General features: G+C 42.4%; 1 protein-coding gene across 2 annotated transcripts in view; it reads right to left on the bottom strand.

Moving 5' to 3' along the window:
- Window positions 1-2,020: 2,020 nt before the first annotated feature.
- HEATR5B (HEAT repeat containing 5B) overlaps window positions 2,021-15,109 on the bottom strand; it is a 43,489-nt gene continuing 30,400 nt past the window's right edge. For both annotated transcript variants that reach the window (XM_075267459.1, XM_075267460.1), the window contains exons 30-36: window positions 12,925-13,052; window positions 10,004-10,148; window positions 9,585-9,857; window positions 8,426-8,650; window positions 7,278-7,429; window positions 6,270-6,483; window positions 2,021-5,290 (exon numbers count right to left, since the gene is read on the bottom strand). In XM_075267459.1, coding sequence (XP_075123560.1) covers window positions 4,986-5,290; window positions 6,270-6,483; window positions 7,278-7,429; window positions 8,426-8,650; window positions 9,585-9,857; window positions 10,004-10,148; window positions 12,925-13,052 — 1,442 coding nt within the window. In that variant the 3' untranslated portion in view covers window positions 2,021-4,985. The remainder of the gene's footprint in view (window positions 5,291-6,269; window positions 6,484-7,277; window positions 7,430-8,425; window positions 8,651-9,584; window positions 9,858-10,003; window positions 10,149-12,924; window positions 13,053-15,109) is intronic.

Here is a 15,109-nt window from a genome sequence, read left to right as displayed (position 1 = left end):
ATTTATGCTGTAATCTCCATGTAGTGGCACTGCTAGCAGATGAAATGTATCAGAGACCAGAAAGGATTTAGGTGCCATTCAGATCATCTAAGAAACATGGTCTGTGTAGCGTCCACTTTCCTCAGGCTGACTGTGGCTTGTCTGGTCTGAACACACAGCATAATAGTGACTTATGATGCTGTTAGTTCCTGAACTACCGCACATCAAATGTACTGTATATCAGATGATGCTTTGAGTAGACCTGCATTAACTCAGGAACTCGGGGCATCAAAAATCACTATAACGCTGTGTTCAGTTCAGAAACGCCATGGTCTATCTAAGATATTCAGCTGTCACATAAACCTGGTTACTTGGACTGAACATGACTGTCTGTCTGGTCCCTACGTGTGAAGGGGTGTTAAGTGTTGTATCCCGCGTGGAAGTGTAAAAATATAATACTCACAATGAACTTCCAATAATATTCACTAGTTAGGTCAGTGCAATACCAGACTGGTGGCAGACCCAGTTTTGCACTATACTTTTTATGCGATGTCCTTGGACTCTAGTTCTGGTATCAACAAGAGGTTGTGCCAGGTTCAGACTTCTCACAGATCCTCTGTGATGTTGATGATCCAATAGTCTTGCTGACCTTCCTTAGACAAAAGTACATTTAGGATATTAGTACACTTGCAATTCTAAGTTATGTCATAGAATACACACATCTGACAGAATACACACATCTGACATAGAATACACACATCTGACATAGAATACACACATCTGTATTGAAGTCTCCGTTCTGAGACTGTCAGTGTCTGACTAACTTGAAATAGTGTTTTAAGGGAATATTCATTCAGCGCTTTAAAAAAAACAAAAAAAAAAACACAACAGACACCTGGCGGACCCTATAAGGGTGCATTCACACGGAGGAAAAGGGTGAGGAATTTGGTGTGGAATTTTCCACGTGGAAAAACAAGCCTCTCATTGGTTTCAATGGGTTCTGCTAGCTTTTTTTCCCAAAAAAAGCTAGCAGAACCCATTGAAATCAATGGGAGGCTTGTTTTTCCATGTGGAAAATTCCACACCAAATTCCTCACCATTTTCCTCCATGTGAATGCACCCTTAGGGAGCCTTCACACGGAGTAAACGCACATGTATTTTTGCAAAATACACGTGTAAAAATAAGACTCCCATTGACTTTAATGATATTTTTACATGTGTAAAAATACGCCTGTAAAATGTCATTGAAGTCAATGGGAGTCTTATTTTTACACGTGTATTTTGCAAAAATACACGTGCGTTTACTCCGTGTGAAGGCTCCCTTATAGTCAGTGGTCCATCAGGCTCTATGTGTCCTTTATTGTAGCGGTCTGTCTGTTCTCCTGATCCTTTAATGTACCAGAACAACAGACTCCCTGATACAGATATGGATGTAACCTTACATATGTATCCTTCTGCTTACAGTATTAAGCAGAAGTCCGCACAGTGTCCTTTTCTCACTACCTTTGAAAAAAGTGGGTGGAATAGGGCAGGGATGAAGGCAAGCACTCATAAGCCCAATAGATTTGCTATAATTGGTACAAGTTATAGCTGAAATCTTCACCCATCACCATCTGGCGTAGATCTCCATTCTGGCGCATTGGATCTCCCAGGATGCACCTCAGTTATCAAGAGGTTTCTTAATCGATTCTTCACAGCAATGGAGGAGTCAGTTATGATGGGATTAGGAAATGCCATTCTTAATAAATTTCCTCCTATGTGTGCGCCCAAATTTTGCTCCCTGGAGAATCTGTAACCAGTTTGAGTAAAGTGATATCAGAATATTAGTTAGATCACACATAAACCCATCATCTGACAATCGCATCATGGTACAAAAGCCACAAAAACACGTTTGACATTGGCATGTTAGTTTTGCCCTGACTGTACACGTGTATTTTCTACAAAATTTAAAAAAAAATAAAAATTTGAGAAATTAATCACTTGGAGCTCGATGTGATGCGTAAAAACGCCTAAATAATGTACACCAACAAATCCATAAATGCATGGTTCATGCTTGTTTTATTTGCACTTTGTTGCTCGACACAGAAAGTTACAGTAAAACGGTGTGATCAATACCACAAATGTCACATCTTCTTGGGTTATCTGATCTGCAGTTCATGCTCGTCTTTAATAATCTTATTGTGCTCAAGGTATTTTATTCTTCTCTTAAAAACAAAAAGAAAACCTTAAGATATAAAAAGCAGGGTTTCTCCTCCTTGTGTGAACTGTATACTATGCACTCAATAAAACGCATGGCAAATTTGCTAACAGAAAAACATGGTTGCATGCTGGCCTTCTCAGGGAGATATTCTACGCAGGAGTCGATGCTTCTAGGGGAGAATATCTGTAGTATAAAGCTTTGTGGTGCAATATACATTGGTATATGGAACGCCTAAGGGACTGCCAGATAGCAAGTATAGCTACTGTATACAGGTTTTGTGCCAGTCACAGTACTAAAAGAAGCCTCATTGCTCCAAATCAGAACAGGGATCTTTCGGAAGGGTAAAGAGGTCCAGACTTGATGCCAGGTACCTTAGTAAAAGGCTTTGGATTTATGGTGTGCATACAAGTCAGAGGTTTAATATTTGGTGGAAATAAGCTATCATTTCAAGAAGAAACTTTCTGAGCACACACAGAGACTATGTGAATCATAAGAAAAGGATGTGGGTATACCTTGCTGTCAGCACCTGTACCCTATAAGGCTAAGACCCCACATTGCAGAAACGCAGCTTTTTTTGTTGCAGATTTTGTTGCTTTTTTTTTTTGAGCCAAAACCAGGACTAGATTGAGCAGAAGGGAGAAGTCTAAGAACTTCTATATATTTCCCATTCCCTCTGTAGTCACTCTTGGCTGTGGCTCAAAAAACCACAACAAAATCTGCAACAAAAAAAGCTGCATTTCTGCAATGTGGGGTCTTAGCCTTAGGATATATTCACACGTTTTTTGCAGGCGGATTTTGATGCAGAATCCATATCAAAATCCGCCTGCAAAAAAGGCTCCCATTCACTTCAATGGGAGCTGCTCGCTTTTTTTCTCCCTGCTAGCTAGCTAGCAGGAGAAACCAGCAAACATGCCCTATCTTTCCACAGATTCCGTGGCTTAGCGTCCTCGGCTCGAAACTCACTCCCGATTTGGCCCATTCATTCAGGCCTAATCAGGAGCGGGATGCCGCAATGGGATGCCGATGCACTAGCCATGCTGTGAATTCACACAGCAGAAGAGGTTTCCACCACATGAATGGAATCCATCAATGTGCAGGATATAGAAGGTTTAGTGCGCCCTACATCTCCCAAGTCATGTGTCCATACTATGTGATCTATGTATAAGGTGTGAAATCATACACAATTTGATATCTACAGTCAATTGGAAAGGTGAAAAGACATTTTAGAATGAATTCATTTTGCATATTTACACTCAACAATAAAGTTCCTAACAAAAATCCATATTAATCATTAAAACAACTATTCACACATTAAATAACCAGGGACTGGAAATAATACATTCTAAATTCAGATTGTAACAGATGAAAGTGAATGAACCCATAGTAAGGTGCCAGATCCAAATTTGGGTTTCAGATTGCCTAAAAAGTGATAGAAACGATTGCAAGTCTTGACTTTTTACATGAGATGTTCAGGCACCTGTAGCATTTGTAACCGCCATAGGATTTTAACCTTTTCCCATAAATAGATGGAAAAATAAAAAGCAGAGAGTCGCCAGACTGATTGTATATAGGCCTCAGCTAAACGTTATAATAGTTACATTTTACTATCTTCAAAAGGGATAGGCTATTGAGATATGCCATTACTGTATCCCACAGATCAGACCCCAATGATCCATAGAATAAAGGGTCTGTAGTGCTGTCTCTCTTTTCATTGCTGTGCCCTGCACTGCGTGCTTTGGTCACCCGTTGTGTATGGCGGTCCTGTGCAGAATGTTCCTGCATAGATAAGGTGCTGCTGTGCAGGGAAAACCTAGAAGGGGATGCTGGAAGCAACATTGCCACAATGGGAGTCCCAGACCAATATGCCATCACTTTACAAGATGGGAATACTACATTTAATGCAACACATTTGCTCCATATTGAATCTTTCATGGTTCAATGCAGGACAAAATAACTGGGGTTAGGCAAGCTAAAAAGCATACTTCCTGTATATTTATATTAGATCTTATAAATTACAAGTCACATGGATACTTCCAAAAATAAGGTGCATGTCTGGAACTACACTGGTAAGCGGAGGTGCTATATGGTCTCAGGACTTTAGAGAGCCCCAAGGCCCCTTAACGGTCTGAGTTTGTTAAAATAATTAGGCAGGATTGTCTCTTTTAATGTGTCTTCCATGAAAGACATTTATAGCATACCCTCAGGATATGCCATAAATGTATGGGTGAAGATACAAATTATGAGACCTCCACCTATCGAGAGAACAGGAACCCCTGACCATCAATCTATCTTATAAGGAGGGTTCTAGCCCACTACAACAAGGCAGAGGTTACATAGAGAGATAGATGCTAATGTCTTAGGCTTCCTCTACCCCAGTCTATGGGACCTATGGAGGTAGCAGAGCCAGCTTCTCCAAACTTGCACTACATCCCTACCAATATTGAAATCTGGTTTTTAGGTTCATGCGAAAAAGCATAAAACCATACTTAATCAAAGCAGTGAGGCACCCTCAGAATATCTTCCTAGGGAAGTCTGTCATTGATGCCACCCTCTGCTATTGATTTACAGAGTATGATTGGATTTGGGATTTTTCATAAAAAAGTTCAAAATAATTGACATTGCATCCTACTGTGGCATAAAACCTGCCCACTAATGCTAAAACATCAAATGAATTGGGTACATACAATAAGTACTAGGGGTAATGCGTAACAGTGTGTTATACTGTGGAATGAGCAAAGTTATTAAGCCAGTCCGAATCTCATGTCCAGAACCCAAAGCCAAACTCCATGTCACTAAGGAAGCTGGATTAAAAAAAGCTGGTCTTCAGTTTGATGGTAGGGGCACTCTGTATGGTAGGAGCAGGCTGTCGGGAAGCGGCTTTGGCTTTGCTTGCTTGGTTAGCACGGATGGCAGTTTCTAGCCGGGCCTTCAGTTCTGGAGCAGCGCCCATTACAGTTTTAAAGGCATGTGGATAAAGAGGCCCAATACGCATCAAGTCCTGTAGTGCAAACTCGTGGAGATCCTTAGATGAGGGTGATGCAGAACTAAATGTGTTGACATCAAGCAGGTAAGAAATTAAAGTTGGAACAAGGAGAGCAAGTAGCTGGACTCCTAGAAGACAAGAAAACACAGGTTAGATATTGACAATAGTTCTAGATCATATCTGACTTGGCATGAAACCAAGTATTGAAAGCAAACCCAATAAAAGTAGGTGGTTTTCCAATCAAGAGGCTTCTACAACATTGTGGAATTAAAGTACCGTATATGCTCGAGTATAAGCCGACCCGAATATAAGCCGAGGCCCTTAATTTTACCACAAAAATCTGGGAAAACTTATTGCCTCGAGTATAAGCCGAGGGGGGGTGGGGATGTGAGGGGGGGTGGGGATGTGGGGGGGGGGGGAATGCAGCAGCTGCTGGAAAATTTCAAAAATTAAAATGGTCGGAGTTTTTGGGTGCAGTAGTTGCTGGTGATGGGGAAGGGGAGCGGGTGTTTTGGTTGTCTGTCTGCCCCTTCCTGAGCTTGAGGACTGTTTTTTCTCCCTCCACTTGGAGTTCAGTCTGGCTGAATATAGGGTATCTGCAGTGCTCCTATTAACCCCTTCCCAATGGAACAGGAGCACTGCAGATCCCCTATATTCAGTAGACCGGGCACTGTCAGACACAGGGATACCTAATGTGTATGTGTTTCACAGTCATTTTCTACTTTTGTATGTATTCTAGGGAAAGGAGGGATTTACAACTTTAGTATTTTTTTTTTAATCTTTTTTTTTTTTTTTGCACTATTTTATGGGAGGTTCTATACATTGATATTGTGGCAGGTCATAGACTCCCCCCCCCTCCTAAAAAAAACCCAAAACAAAAAAAAAATGTTTACTTTTTTTTTTGCTGCCTCGAGTATAAGCCGAGGGGGGCTTTTTCAGCACAAAAACTGTGCTGAAAAATTCGGCTTAAACTCGAGTATATACGGTAGGTATATTGGTCCTGGCACATAAGGAGGTAGTAAGGAAAAGTCTTGTAATACTAAAGCTATCAATCCATAAGACCTAAAATGTTGGAAGAAAAATTACCAATTGAAATAATTTACTCACGGTTTTTCTCTTCTCCCAAAGCCACCAGTCTTTCCAGAACTTTTATCCCTTCCTGAACTGCCTGCAGCTCAGAACTGTTGTTGGGTTTCTTCTTTTCAACAGCTTTGAGATTCTCAACCATGATGGGCGCCAGTGCGTGGATGTACGGAGTAGAGATGGCTCGATTGGAATGCTGAAAAACTGACAACAGGAGCTGGTAACCTTTAGTTTGAACCTGTAAAAACAGAAAAAGTATTAATTTACTATTGCTTTATTTAACCCATTCAGGGTGTGGCCTAGTTCCACACTTGGCGATTATCAAGTCAGTCCAAGGGGAAAGGAGTCACTGGACTTCAGGCAACCAAAGCATAGGCATATGTGACATCAGATTGTGTTTTATTTTATATTTGTTCATAACATGAGAAGTGTTCAAGGTTTTCACATCACGACACCATATAACATAGGGCAAGGAAGTACAGTACTGTAGATCAAATATGCAACTTTTCGGTCAGGTTCGACCTCTATCTGGCTTCATCTATAGATGGTCAAGAGAGTCTTGCAAAATGTAAAGTGTCTTGTGTTGCGGGTTTGTGGATGGGTGCCACAGTTTTCACCCTTTGCAATGTAAAGTAGAACCAGCCACTTGGTTATCGAGTCTAAAAAGCAGCAGGTTTTGGCTGATTTTTGCTGCAGCAGACCTTACCTGCCATTATCCTAAAGCTAATTTCACAGTTTTAAACTATTTACTATGTCAGTCTATAAAAGATGTATGAAAATATATAAACAAACAAAAAATGAATACTTGTGGATTGGGATCACCAACCAAATATACACCAAAAGGGACATCCGCTTTGGTAACTCTTTGTCCATTGCAGGGATGCTATTTGTTAAGTTATTGGTTATTAAATACAGAACCAATTCACTTACTGCAAAATGCCTTAGAGTATACGATTCAGGAAAGGTAATAAGTAGCTCTTTAGCATGCACAAAATAATTAAAATAAAAAGGACTCCTGTTCTAAAGACTCACCCAGGGGTCGCTGGATGTAATGGCGGCTTTGAACTTGTTTATACACCCGGTCTGTAATGACTGCACGCCAATAATCTCGGAGCTTGCAGACAGCAAGAAGAGGACAATAGCTGTCAATATGCTGACTTCATCCAGGGTATGTTTGGAGTCACCTTGAATACAAGAAACGTGATAGGTTAACATTTTTACAGACTGACACATACAATGGAAGGATAAACAGAACTAAAAAACTAAAAGGAAACTGAAGCTAAAATCAGGGATCCTACAAATGAAATAAGATTTTATTATATATATTTTTTATAACAAACCTTAAAGGGGTTGTCCCATCACAAGGATCCTATCTATACTGCTAGTTTATGTGTCTTTAAGACTTTTCCTAAATGCATTGCTTTATCAAAACTGCTTTGTTTGGCCGCTATCTTAATTTATTCACTTCATTGTTTACACTCCGTTTCTATGGCCCTTGGGATTATCTGCTCATTTGTCAAGTGATGTAGCTGCCTGCTCTCAGAGGGGAGGGGGGGCTGGGAGCAGCTCTGAGCTGTTTGTGTCTGATAAGTAGCGGAGCGTCTCAGCTCAGTGAGAGCTCCGGGATTTCTGAGCTCTTATCAGTTGGTTTAATTGAATTTGGCTGATAAGGGCTGAGATAGGGAGTCCGTTACCTCTGTATGTAATGCAAACTGACCTAAATCTAGCTCTGCTACATCAGCTTCACACTGTGGTAATTAATTTACAACCAATCCCGTACAAGTGAAACCCCGCCCACCAATGTGCCGAGAAAAGCAGGAAGTGAAGAGAGCACAACAGCCTGCAGGTTAGTGAACAAGAGTCATGGGAATACCCCTTTAAGCTAATACATAGGCCTGCTGATCCGGATTCCCATTGCCGTCATTAGTGACTAATATTTCTCACCTGTTTTTTTTTTTTTTTCTATGTAAATTGTGAGCCCCATATAGGGATCACAATGTACATTTTCTTTTTCCTATCAGTATGTCTTTGTAGAATGGGAGGAAATCCACACAAGCACGGGGAGAACATACAAACTTCTTGCAGATGTTGTTCCTGGCGGGATTCAAGCCCAGGACTCCAGCGCTGCAAGGCTGCAGTGCTAACCACTAAGCCACCGTGTTGCCCCTAATATTTCTCACCTGTTTGTGGATACTCCAGCACAGACGCTAAGGTGCTACGAATCAGGTCGGTCCACTTCTTCTGAGTTTTTTCTGTCTTTGCCAGTGAGGAAGTGATAATGGTTTTTATTGCTTGTAAGCAAGCACTAACTGGCAGAGGCATCTGATTATCTGAAGACTTTATCGCTGTCTCCTTCAAGACTTTAGTGACCAAGTAAAGAATGGTAGGCAATATTGTCATACAGCCTGGAAACAAAAATAAAATAAATGTGATTAAAATAATAGAACTTATACATTATAATTCCAAATCTTAAAGATTTTATATCTCTAAAATAAAAATTTGGAGATGTACTTCTCAGTGCCAGTTAGCTGCAGACCGTCGCTAGTTTCTAGGTGACACTGGCCCACTAGCCTGATGCTGGCTGTTATTAGGCAGTGTTATATCTTACTATCAATGTGAAGATTTCCTTTCGTAAAGGGAGATTACAGTTCACATAGAACCATGGTATCTTATTGCACCATGGTATTGTAATCTCCTTAACAGGTGGCAATCGTTTTTAGAAAAAGGTATTGACCGAAACGTCGGCATTGAAAACGTTGCATAAAATTTTCAGAGAGCTGAGTTTTCCTATTTATGACAAAGGGGTAAGACCCCCTACACAAGCACTGGACTAACTACAGATTGCCTCAAAACATCTTACTTAGGCAGGGTTCTCACGGATTTATGGACTGGATTTTGACGTGGAATCCGGTCCAAAAAAACTGCTTCCCATTGACTTCAATGGGAGCCGTTCATTTCTTTTTTACGCTAGCAGTTTTGTGCCACTCGTGGAAAAAACAAGAGACCTACCCTTTCTTGATGCGGATTCCGCCACAGCGTCCGTGGCGTGACACCTCCCTCCCGACTAGGCACATTCATTTAGGCCTAATCCGGAGCGGAATACCGCGACTGGATGCCGGTGCTTGATATTGCTTTTCTCTTTTACGTCTGTCATTAGGTGACAGTCAGAACACCCAAATACACATTAGATGATCATTAGGTCCTTACGAAGTCCTTCACCTATTATGTATGGCCATCTTTATAAAATACTGGCAGATATCACAGCAGACTTAGAATCAATCTTTAACTAAACTGATAATTTTTCATTAAACTAGATGTGAAAGATCCTGGAACAGATACCTGCTGGTGAGCACAGAGCAGGGAGATCAGCTAGAATGGTCACTGTAGATGCCACAAGACGTGAACTCTCTTCTGAAAGCTGCTGATGTTTGCTGAGCACATGACTGGGAGAGTCCGACACCTTTGAGCTGAGCTGTGGCATGTGTCGTACCAGGATGAACATCAGCAGCTCCATAGCAGCGAAGACAAGAGATTTCCCTGGCATCAAGCCACCACTTTCTTCGCCTTCACCCAAAATGACCTGTGTTTCTTTTTCACTTGTATCATCTTTGTCTGTGGGAAATATCGGGAAATAAGTCAGTAATGGCAGTGTTCATGGTCATAACTCGTTTAGCTATTCAGTTCGGAGTAATGATCCATGCAACATCACATGATATTATTATTAAGGCAATAAATACAATTTTCGTCACTGGCCTTACTTTGAGCATTTCTCTGTTCCTGTAGTTTGTCTTGTGCCGCTCGCACAATCTGTTGCACCACAGTAGTGACCAGTAGTTGTACAGATGTTGGGTTACAAGTCAGTAATAAGCGATGTAGGACATTTAGAAGTTCCACTCCAATCACCTAGAATAGAAGACAAAAACCAAAAGAAACATATTAATGTGGCATTCAACTATAATGTGGATGGTATTGTATAGAACATGGTATGGCTTACAGAAAACACAAACTCCATGAAAAACACAGTAAAGTAGCTAGAAAATGAGATAGATGAAGTCATGTTCAGTCTTTCAACCAGGACTGAAAAACTTAAAGGGGTTGTCCCATGAAAAGGATCCTATCTATACTGCTAGTTTATGTGGATTTAAGACTTTTCCAAAATACATTGTTTATCAAAACTGCTTTATTTGGCCGCTATCTTAATTTATTCACTTCATTGTTGACACTGCGTCTCTATGGCCACTGGGCTTATCTGCTCAGTTCCCAAGTGATGTAGCTGCCTGCTCTCAGGGGGGGAGGGAGGGGCTGAGTGCTGGGAGCAGCTCTGAGCTGTGTATGTCTGACAAGTAACGGAGCTTCTCAGATAGGGGTCAGAAGCTGATCTGCAGTAACCTAGTCTTAACACTACACAGAGAACAGCGCTGTCTGCCTCCTGTGTGTTTTCTGTGTATCAGCCAGTAAAAACTGATTGGTTCTGGTTCTCCGTTCTGGTATTAATGACCTTTCCTTACGGTAGGTGATAAAAATTTTTAGCCTCAAAGTTCCCTTTAACCCCTTCCCGACATGCGCCGTAATAGTACGGCGCGTGTCGGGTCTGTAACTATGGCGACCGCCCGGGAGCCAGGCGGCCGTCATAGCCGCCGGGTGTCTACTGCTTCAAGCAGTAGACAACCGGCTCTAATGCCTCCGATCGGTCCCCGGACCGATCGGAGGCATTAACCCCTCCGGCGCTGCTGTCAAAGGCGCCGGAGGCGCCATCTTCCCGGCGGCGCATGGGCGCCGCCATTTTGGCAGGGATCGCCGGCTCCTGGAGCATGCTCCAGGGCCGACCCCCTGTTGCCATGACAGCCGGGAGCCTTGTTAAGGGCTCCCAGCCAGTCTGCAAATTCTCTCTTTTGCAGGCTGGTGTATACAGCCTGCAAAAGAGATGATGCTTTTTTGCAATGCATTGCAATGCATTAGCATTGTAATGCATTGCATTAGTGATCAGACCCCCTGGGGTTCAACACCCCTAGGGGATCTAATAAATGCAAAAAAAAAAATAAAAAAAAAAAGTAAAAAAAAATATAAAAAAATATAAAAAGTATTAAAAGTTCAAATCACCCCCCTTTCCCTAGAACAGATATAAAAGTAGTTAAAAACTGTGAAACATATACATGTTAGGTATCCCCGCGTCCGAAATCGCCCGCTCTACAAATCTATACAAATATTTTTCCTGTTCGGTAAACGCCGTAGCAGGAAAAATAGTCAAAAGTGCCAAACCGCCGTTTTTTCACTGTTTTAATTCTGCTAAAAATTTGAATAAAAAGTGATCAAAGCAATAACATTTCCCGAAAATGGTAGAACTAAAAAGTACACCCGGCCCCGCAAAAAAAGACGCCCTATGCATCCCCGTACACCTATGTATAAAAAAGTTACGGCCGTCGGAATATGGCGACTTTTAGAAAAAAAAAATTTTAACACCGTTTTGGAATTTTTTTTAGGGGTCAAAATGTAAATAAAACCATATAAATTTGGTATCCCTGGAACCGTACCGAAACACAGAATACAGGGGACATGTCATTTTGGCTGCACAGTGAACGCCGTAAAACCAAAGCCCGTAAGAAAGTCTCAGAAATGCATTTTTTCTTCAAATCCACCCCATTCTGAATTTTTTTCCTGCTTCCCAGTACATTATATAGAATAAATAATAGTGGCATCATGAAGAAAAAATTGTCCCGCAAAAATTAAGACCTCATATGACTCTGGGAGCGGAGAAATAAAAAAGTTATGGGGTTTAGAAGGAGGGAAGTCAAAAACGAAAAACAAAAATCAAAAAATGCCATCGGCGGGAAGGGGTTAATGGCTATCTGTGCCTGTGTCTGTCCTCTCTCCCTCAATTCTCTCCTAGAATGCCTCCTCTGTTCCTGCTCCCACATTACGCCCACAAGATATGATGTTGTTTCAGACCGTAATTTTATATGTCCAGGTGCCAGCTTCACATTACCGGGCACTGACTGGTGACGGCTCATACAGCTTTTTTTGTGTATAATCAAAGTAACCTCTATCACAAAACCATCTGGACCTCTGTATAAACAATTCTACCTCCTGTATTATTATTATTATCCTATCCCCTATGCATAGACTTCTATGTAATCTGATACTGAGTCCAATCTGGCTCTAGCAAAACAGAGTCAGCAGATTTTAGATTCAATTTCAGTTTAGCAGGGAAGATGGAAAAAAGCCTGATAAATGGAGAAAAAAATGAATTAATTGAAGCTATTTTAATTTATTCAAAGATTGTTAAGAAGTTATCAACCTTTTCATGCCATGTTCATATCTATGTTTGGCTTTCTTTGTTTAAAGGTCCGTTGGAGGAACATGAGAATGGAAACACTGATCCATTCTATGAGTCCAAAGGGCCGCATTGAATGTAATAGGGTCTATTGGATGTCAATTTTTTTTAAAACTAATTTTTTGGCAAAAAAGTCAGGCTTGCAGTACATTTTAGTCTGACAATTTCTGAGACACGTGCACCACAGACTGACGCAAATGTGAACGTAGCCTGGAAAACAAGTAAGGTAGATGTCAATACAGGGAGGGTGAGAAGTAGCTGCTGCTTATCATTGTGAAAACAATAGGACAGCCTGAAGTCCAGATTATTAGGAATGTAAATTGATTTGGAGAAAGTATTTGAATGTACCTGGTCTTCTGCTATGTGACTTCTGGCAAAAGAGGACTCCAAAAGAATATGCAGCGCCTGAAGACAAGCCGTGACATGTTCAACAGGTTCCTCAGGTCGAGGTGCACAAAAGAACTGAATACTGATACCTGATGATATAGAAAAGAGGTTCGAGATTACATTTAGATTTTTTTTTTTATTCACATTATTTTGTGGCAGCTTCTGGCCTTCTAAGGGTGGAAACCATTTCTGCCGTGTGACTTCTCTGCACGGATAGCCGCAACGGGATGCCAATGTAGTGCATCAGCATCTTGTTGTGGCATCCCGCTCCTGATTAGGCCCAAATGAATTAAAGTGACCCTCCAACCCAAAGTTAAAAAAAAACAACGGTACTATTCCGTTATCGGGCCAGCAGAGCTTATCAGCACCAGCATCGGGACAGCAGCAGTCAGCATTTCAGCATTGGGAATGACATCTGAGGACTGACTGCTGGCCCGATGCTTGTGCCCAGCTCTCCTTCCATCTGCCCGTACCCCTCTCTGGCCCAGCTCTCCTTCCATCTGCCCCTCTCCCCGCCACGTGACTAGGCTTGACCGACATTACTAGTCGCCGGGACGCTGCAGGAAGTTTGTCCCTCTGGGTCACCATAGCTCCCCGCCGTTACTATGGTCAGCGCATCCCTGAATCTCCGCCGCCACTTTCAGGACCCTTTATTGAGCCCCGGTGTGTGCTATTTTTTTCCTTCCGGTCTCCGTTCTCTGTGCCGGCCATGGCTTCCAGTGCGAGCGTCTTTCTTTCCTCCTGAACGCTAATGGCCAGAATGAGAGCGCCGAGGTGAGGCCTAGTCGAGTGGCAGGGAGAGGGGGTACGGGGCAGATGTAAGAAGAGCTGGGGGGCAGCACTGGGAGGATGGATGGGGGCATTGATGTACTGGTTACTAGAGACAGGGCGCCAGCATCGGGCCAGCAGTCAGTCCTTGGGGCGGGCCAGAGAGGGGTACAGGGCAGATGGAAGGAGAGCTGGGCACAAGCATCGGTCCAGCAGTCAGTCCTCAGATGTCATTCCCGATGCTGAAATGCTGACTGCTGCTGTCCCAATGCTGGTGCTGGTAAGCTCTGCTGGCCCGATAACGGAATAGTACCAAAACAACTTTATACTAGTCAAATGTACATTTAATATACCTGGTGCCCTCCTTTTGCAATCTGTTCATATGGGTGCACTGTTTGCATGTCACAAAATGGTTGCCACTATCTCAGAATATTCATAGCATGCCTTGAAAGTCACTCCCTCTAGGTCAGTGATGGCGAACCTTTTAGAGACCGAGTGCCCAAACTGCAACCCAAAACCCACAAAATTTTCGCGGAGTGCCAACACGACAATATAGACTTAATACTATGCGGATCCACAATTGCAGACAGTTACTGACCAAAAATTACAGTCATGTGGGGCTTTACAGAGCTTTCAATAATACAAACAACGTTGTACTGAAATGTAAAGGTCTCGGCATTTGGTACTTTGAACAATTAATTTTCACTATTTACATCGCACAGGATCTGTTTTATAGTTACCGTGTAATATTCTTACATCCTGTACTAATATCACGTCTGCTATAAAACAGATACTGTGTGATATAAATAGTGAGGGGACCCCAGACAGTATTATATGCTCTGCAGTGGGCCCACCACACAATATTATATTCTCCACAGTACCACAGTAGCCCCCCAGTGTTATATGCTCCGCAGTAGGTGTCCCCCCCCCACAGGATTATATGCTCCACAGTGGCATCCACACACAGTATTGTGTGCTTATAAATAGCCCCCCCCCCCAGTATTATATGCTCTTTAGTACACCCCCCAGTATTATAAGCCACCCCAGTATTATAAGCCCCCCCAGTATTATACACTCCCCCCAGTATTATACACTCCCCCCAGTATTATACACCCCACCCAGTATTATAAGCCCCCCCAGTATTATAAGCCCCCTCAGTATTATACACTCCCCCCAGTATTATACACCCCACCCAGTATTATAAGCCCCCCCAGTATTATACACTCCCCCCCAGTATCATACACCCCACCAAGTATTATAAGCGCTCCCCCCAACATCATATACACAGTGAGCCACTCTCATACTCACCCCTGAAGAGCCGCCGGCATCCACCTTCTTGTCACTGGCGGCGCTGATGACGTCATCGCGCCCGCGTCGG

Source organism: Leptodactylus fuscus, chromosome 3 (genome assembly GCF_031893055.1).
Source record: "Leptodactylus fuscus isolate aLepFus1 chromosome 3, aLepFus1.hap2, whole genome shotgun sequence".
Classification (NCBI taxonomy): domain Eukaryota; kingdom Metazoa; phylum Chordata; class Amphibia; order Anura; family Leptodactylidae; genus Leptodactylus; species Leptodactylus fuscus.
This window is presented reverse-complemented; position numbering and strand designations above follow the sequence as displayed.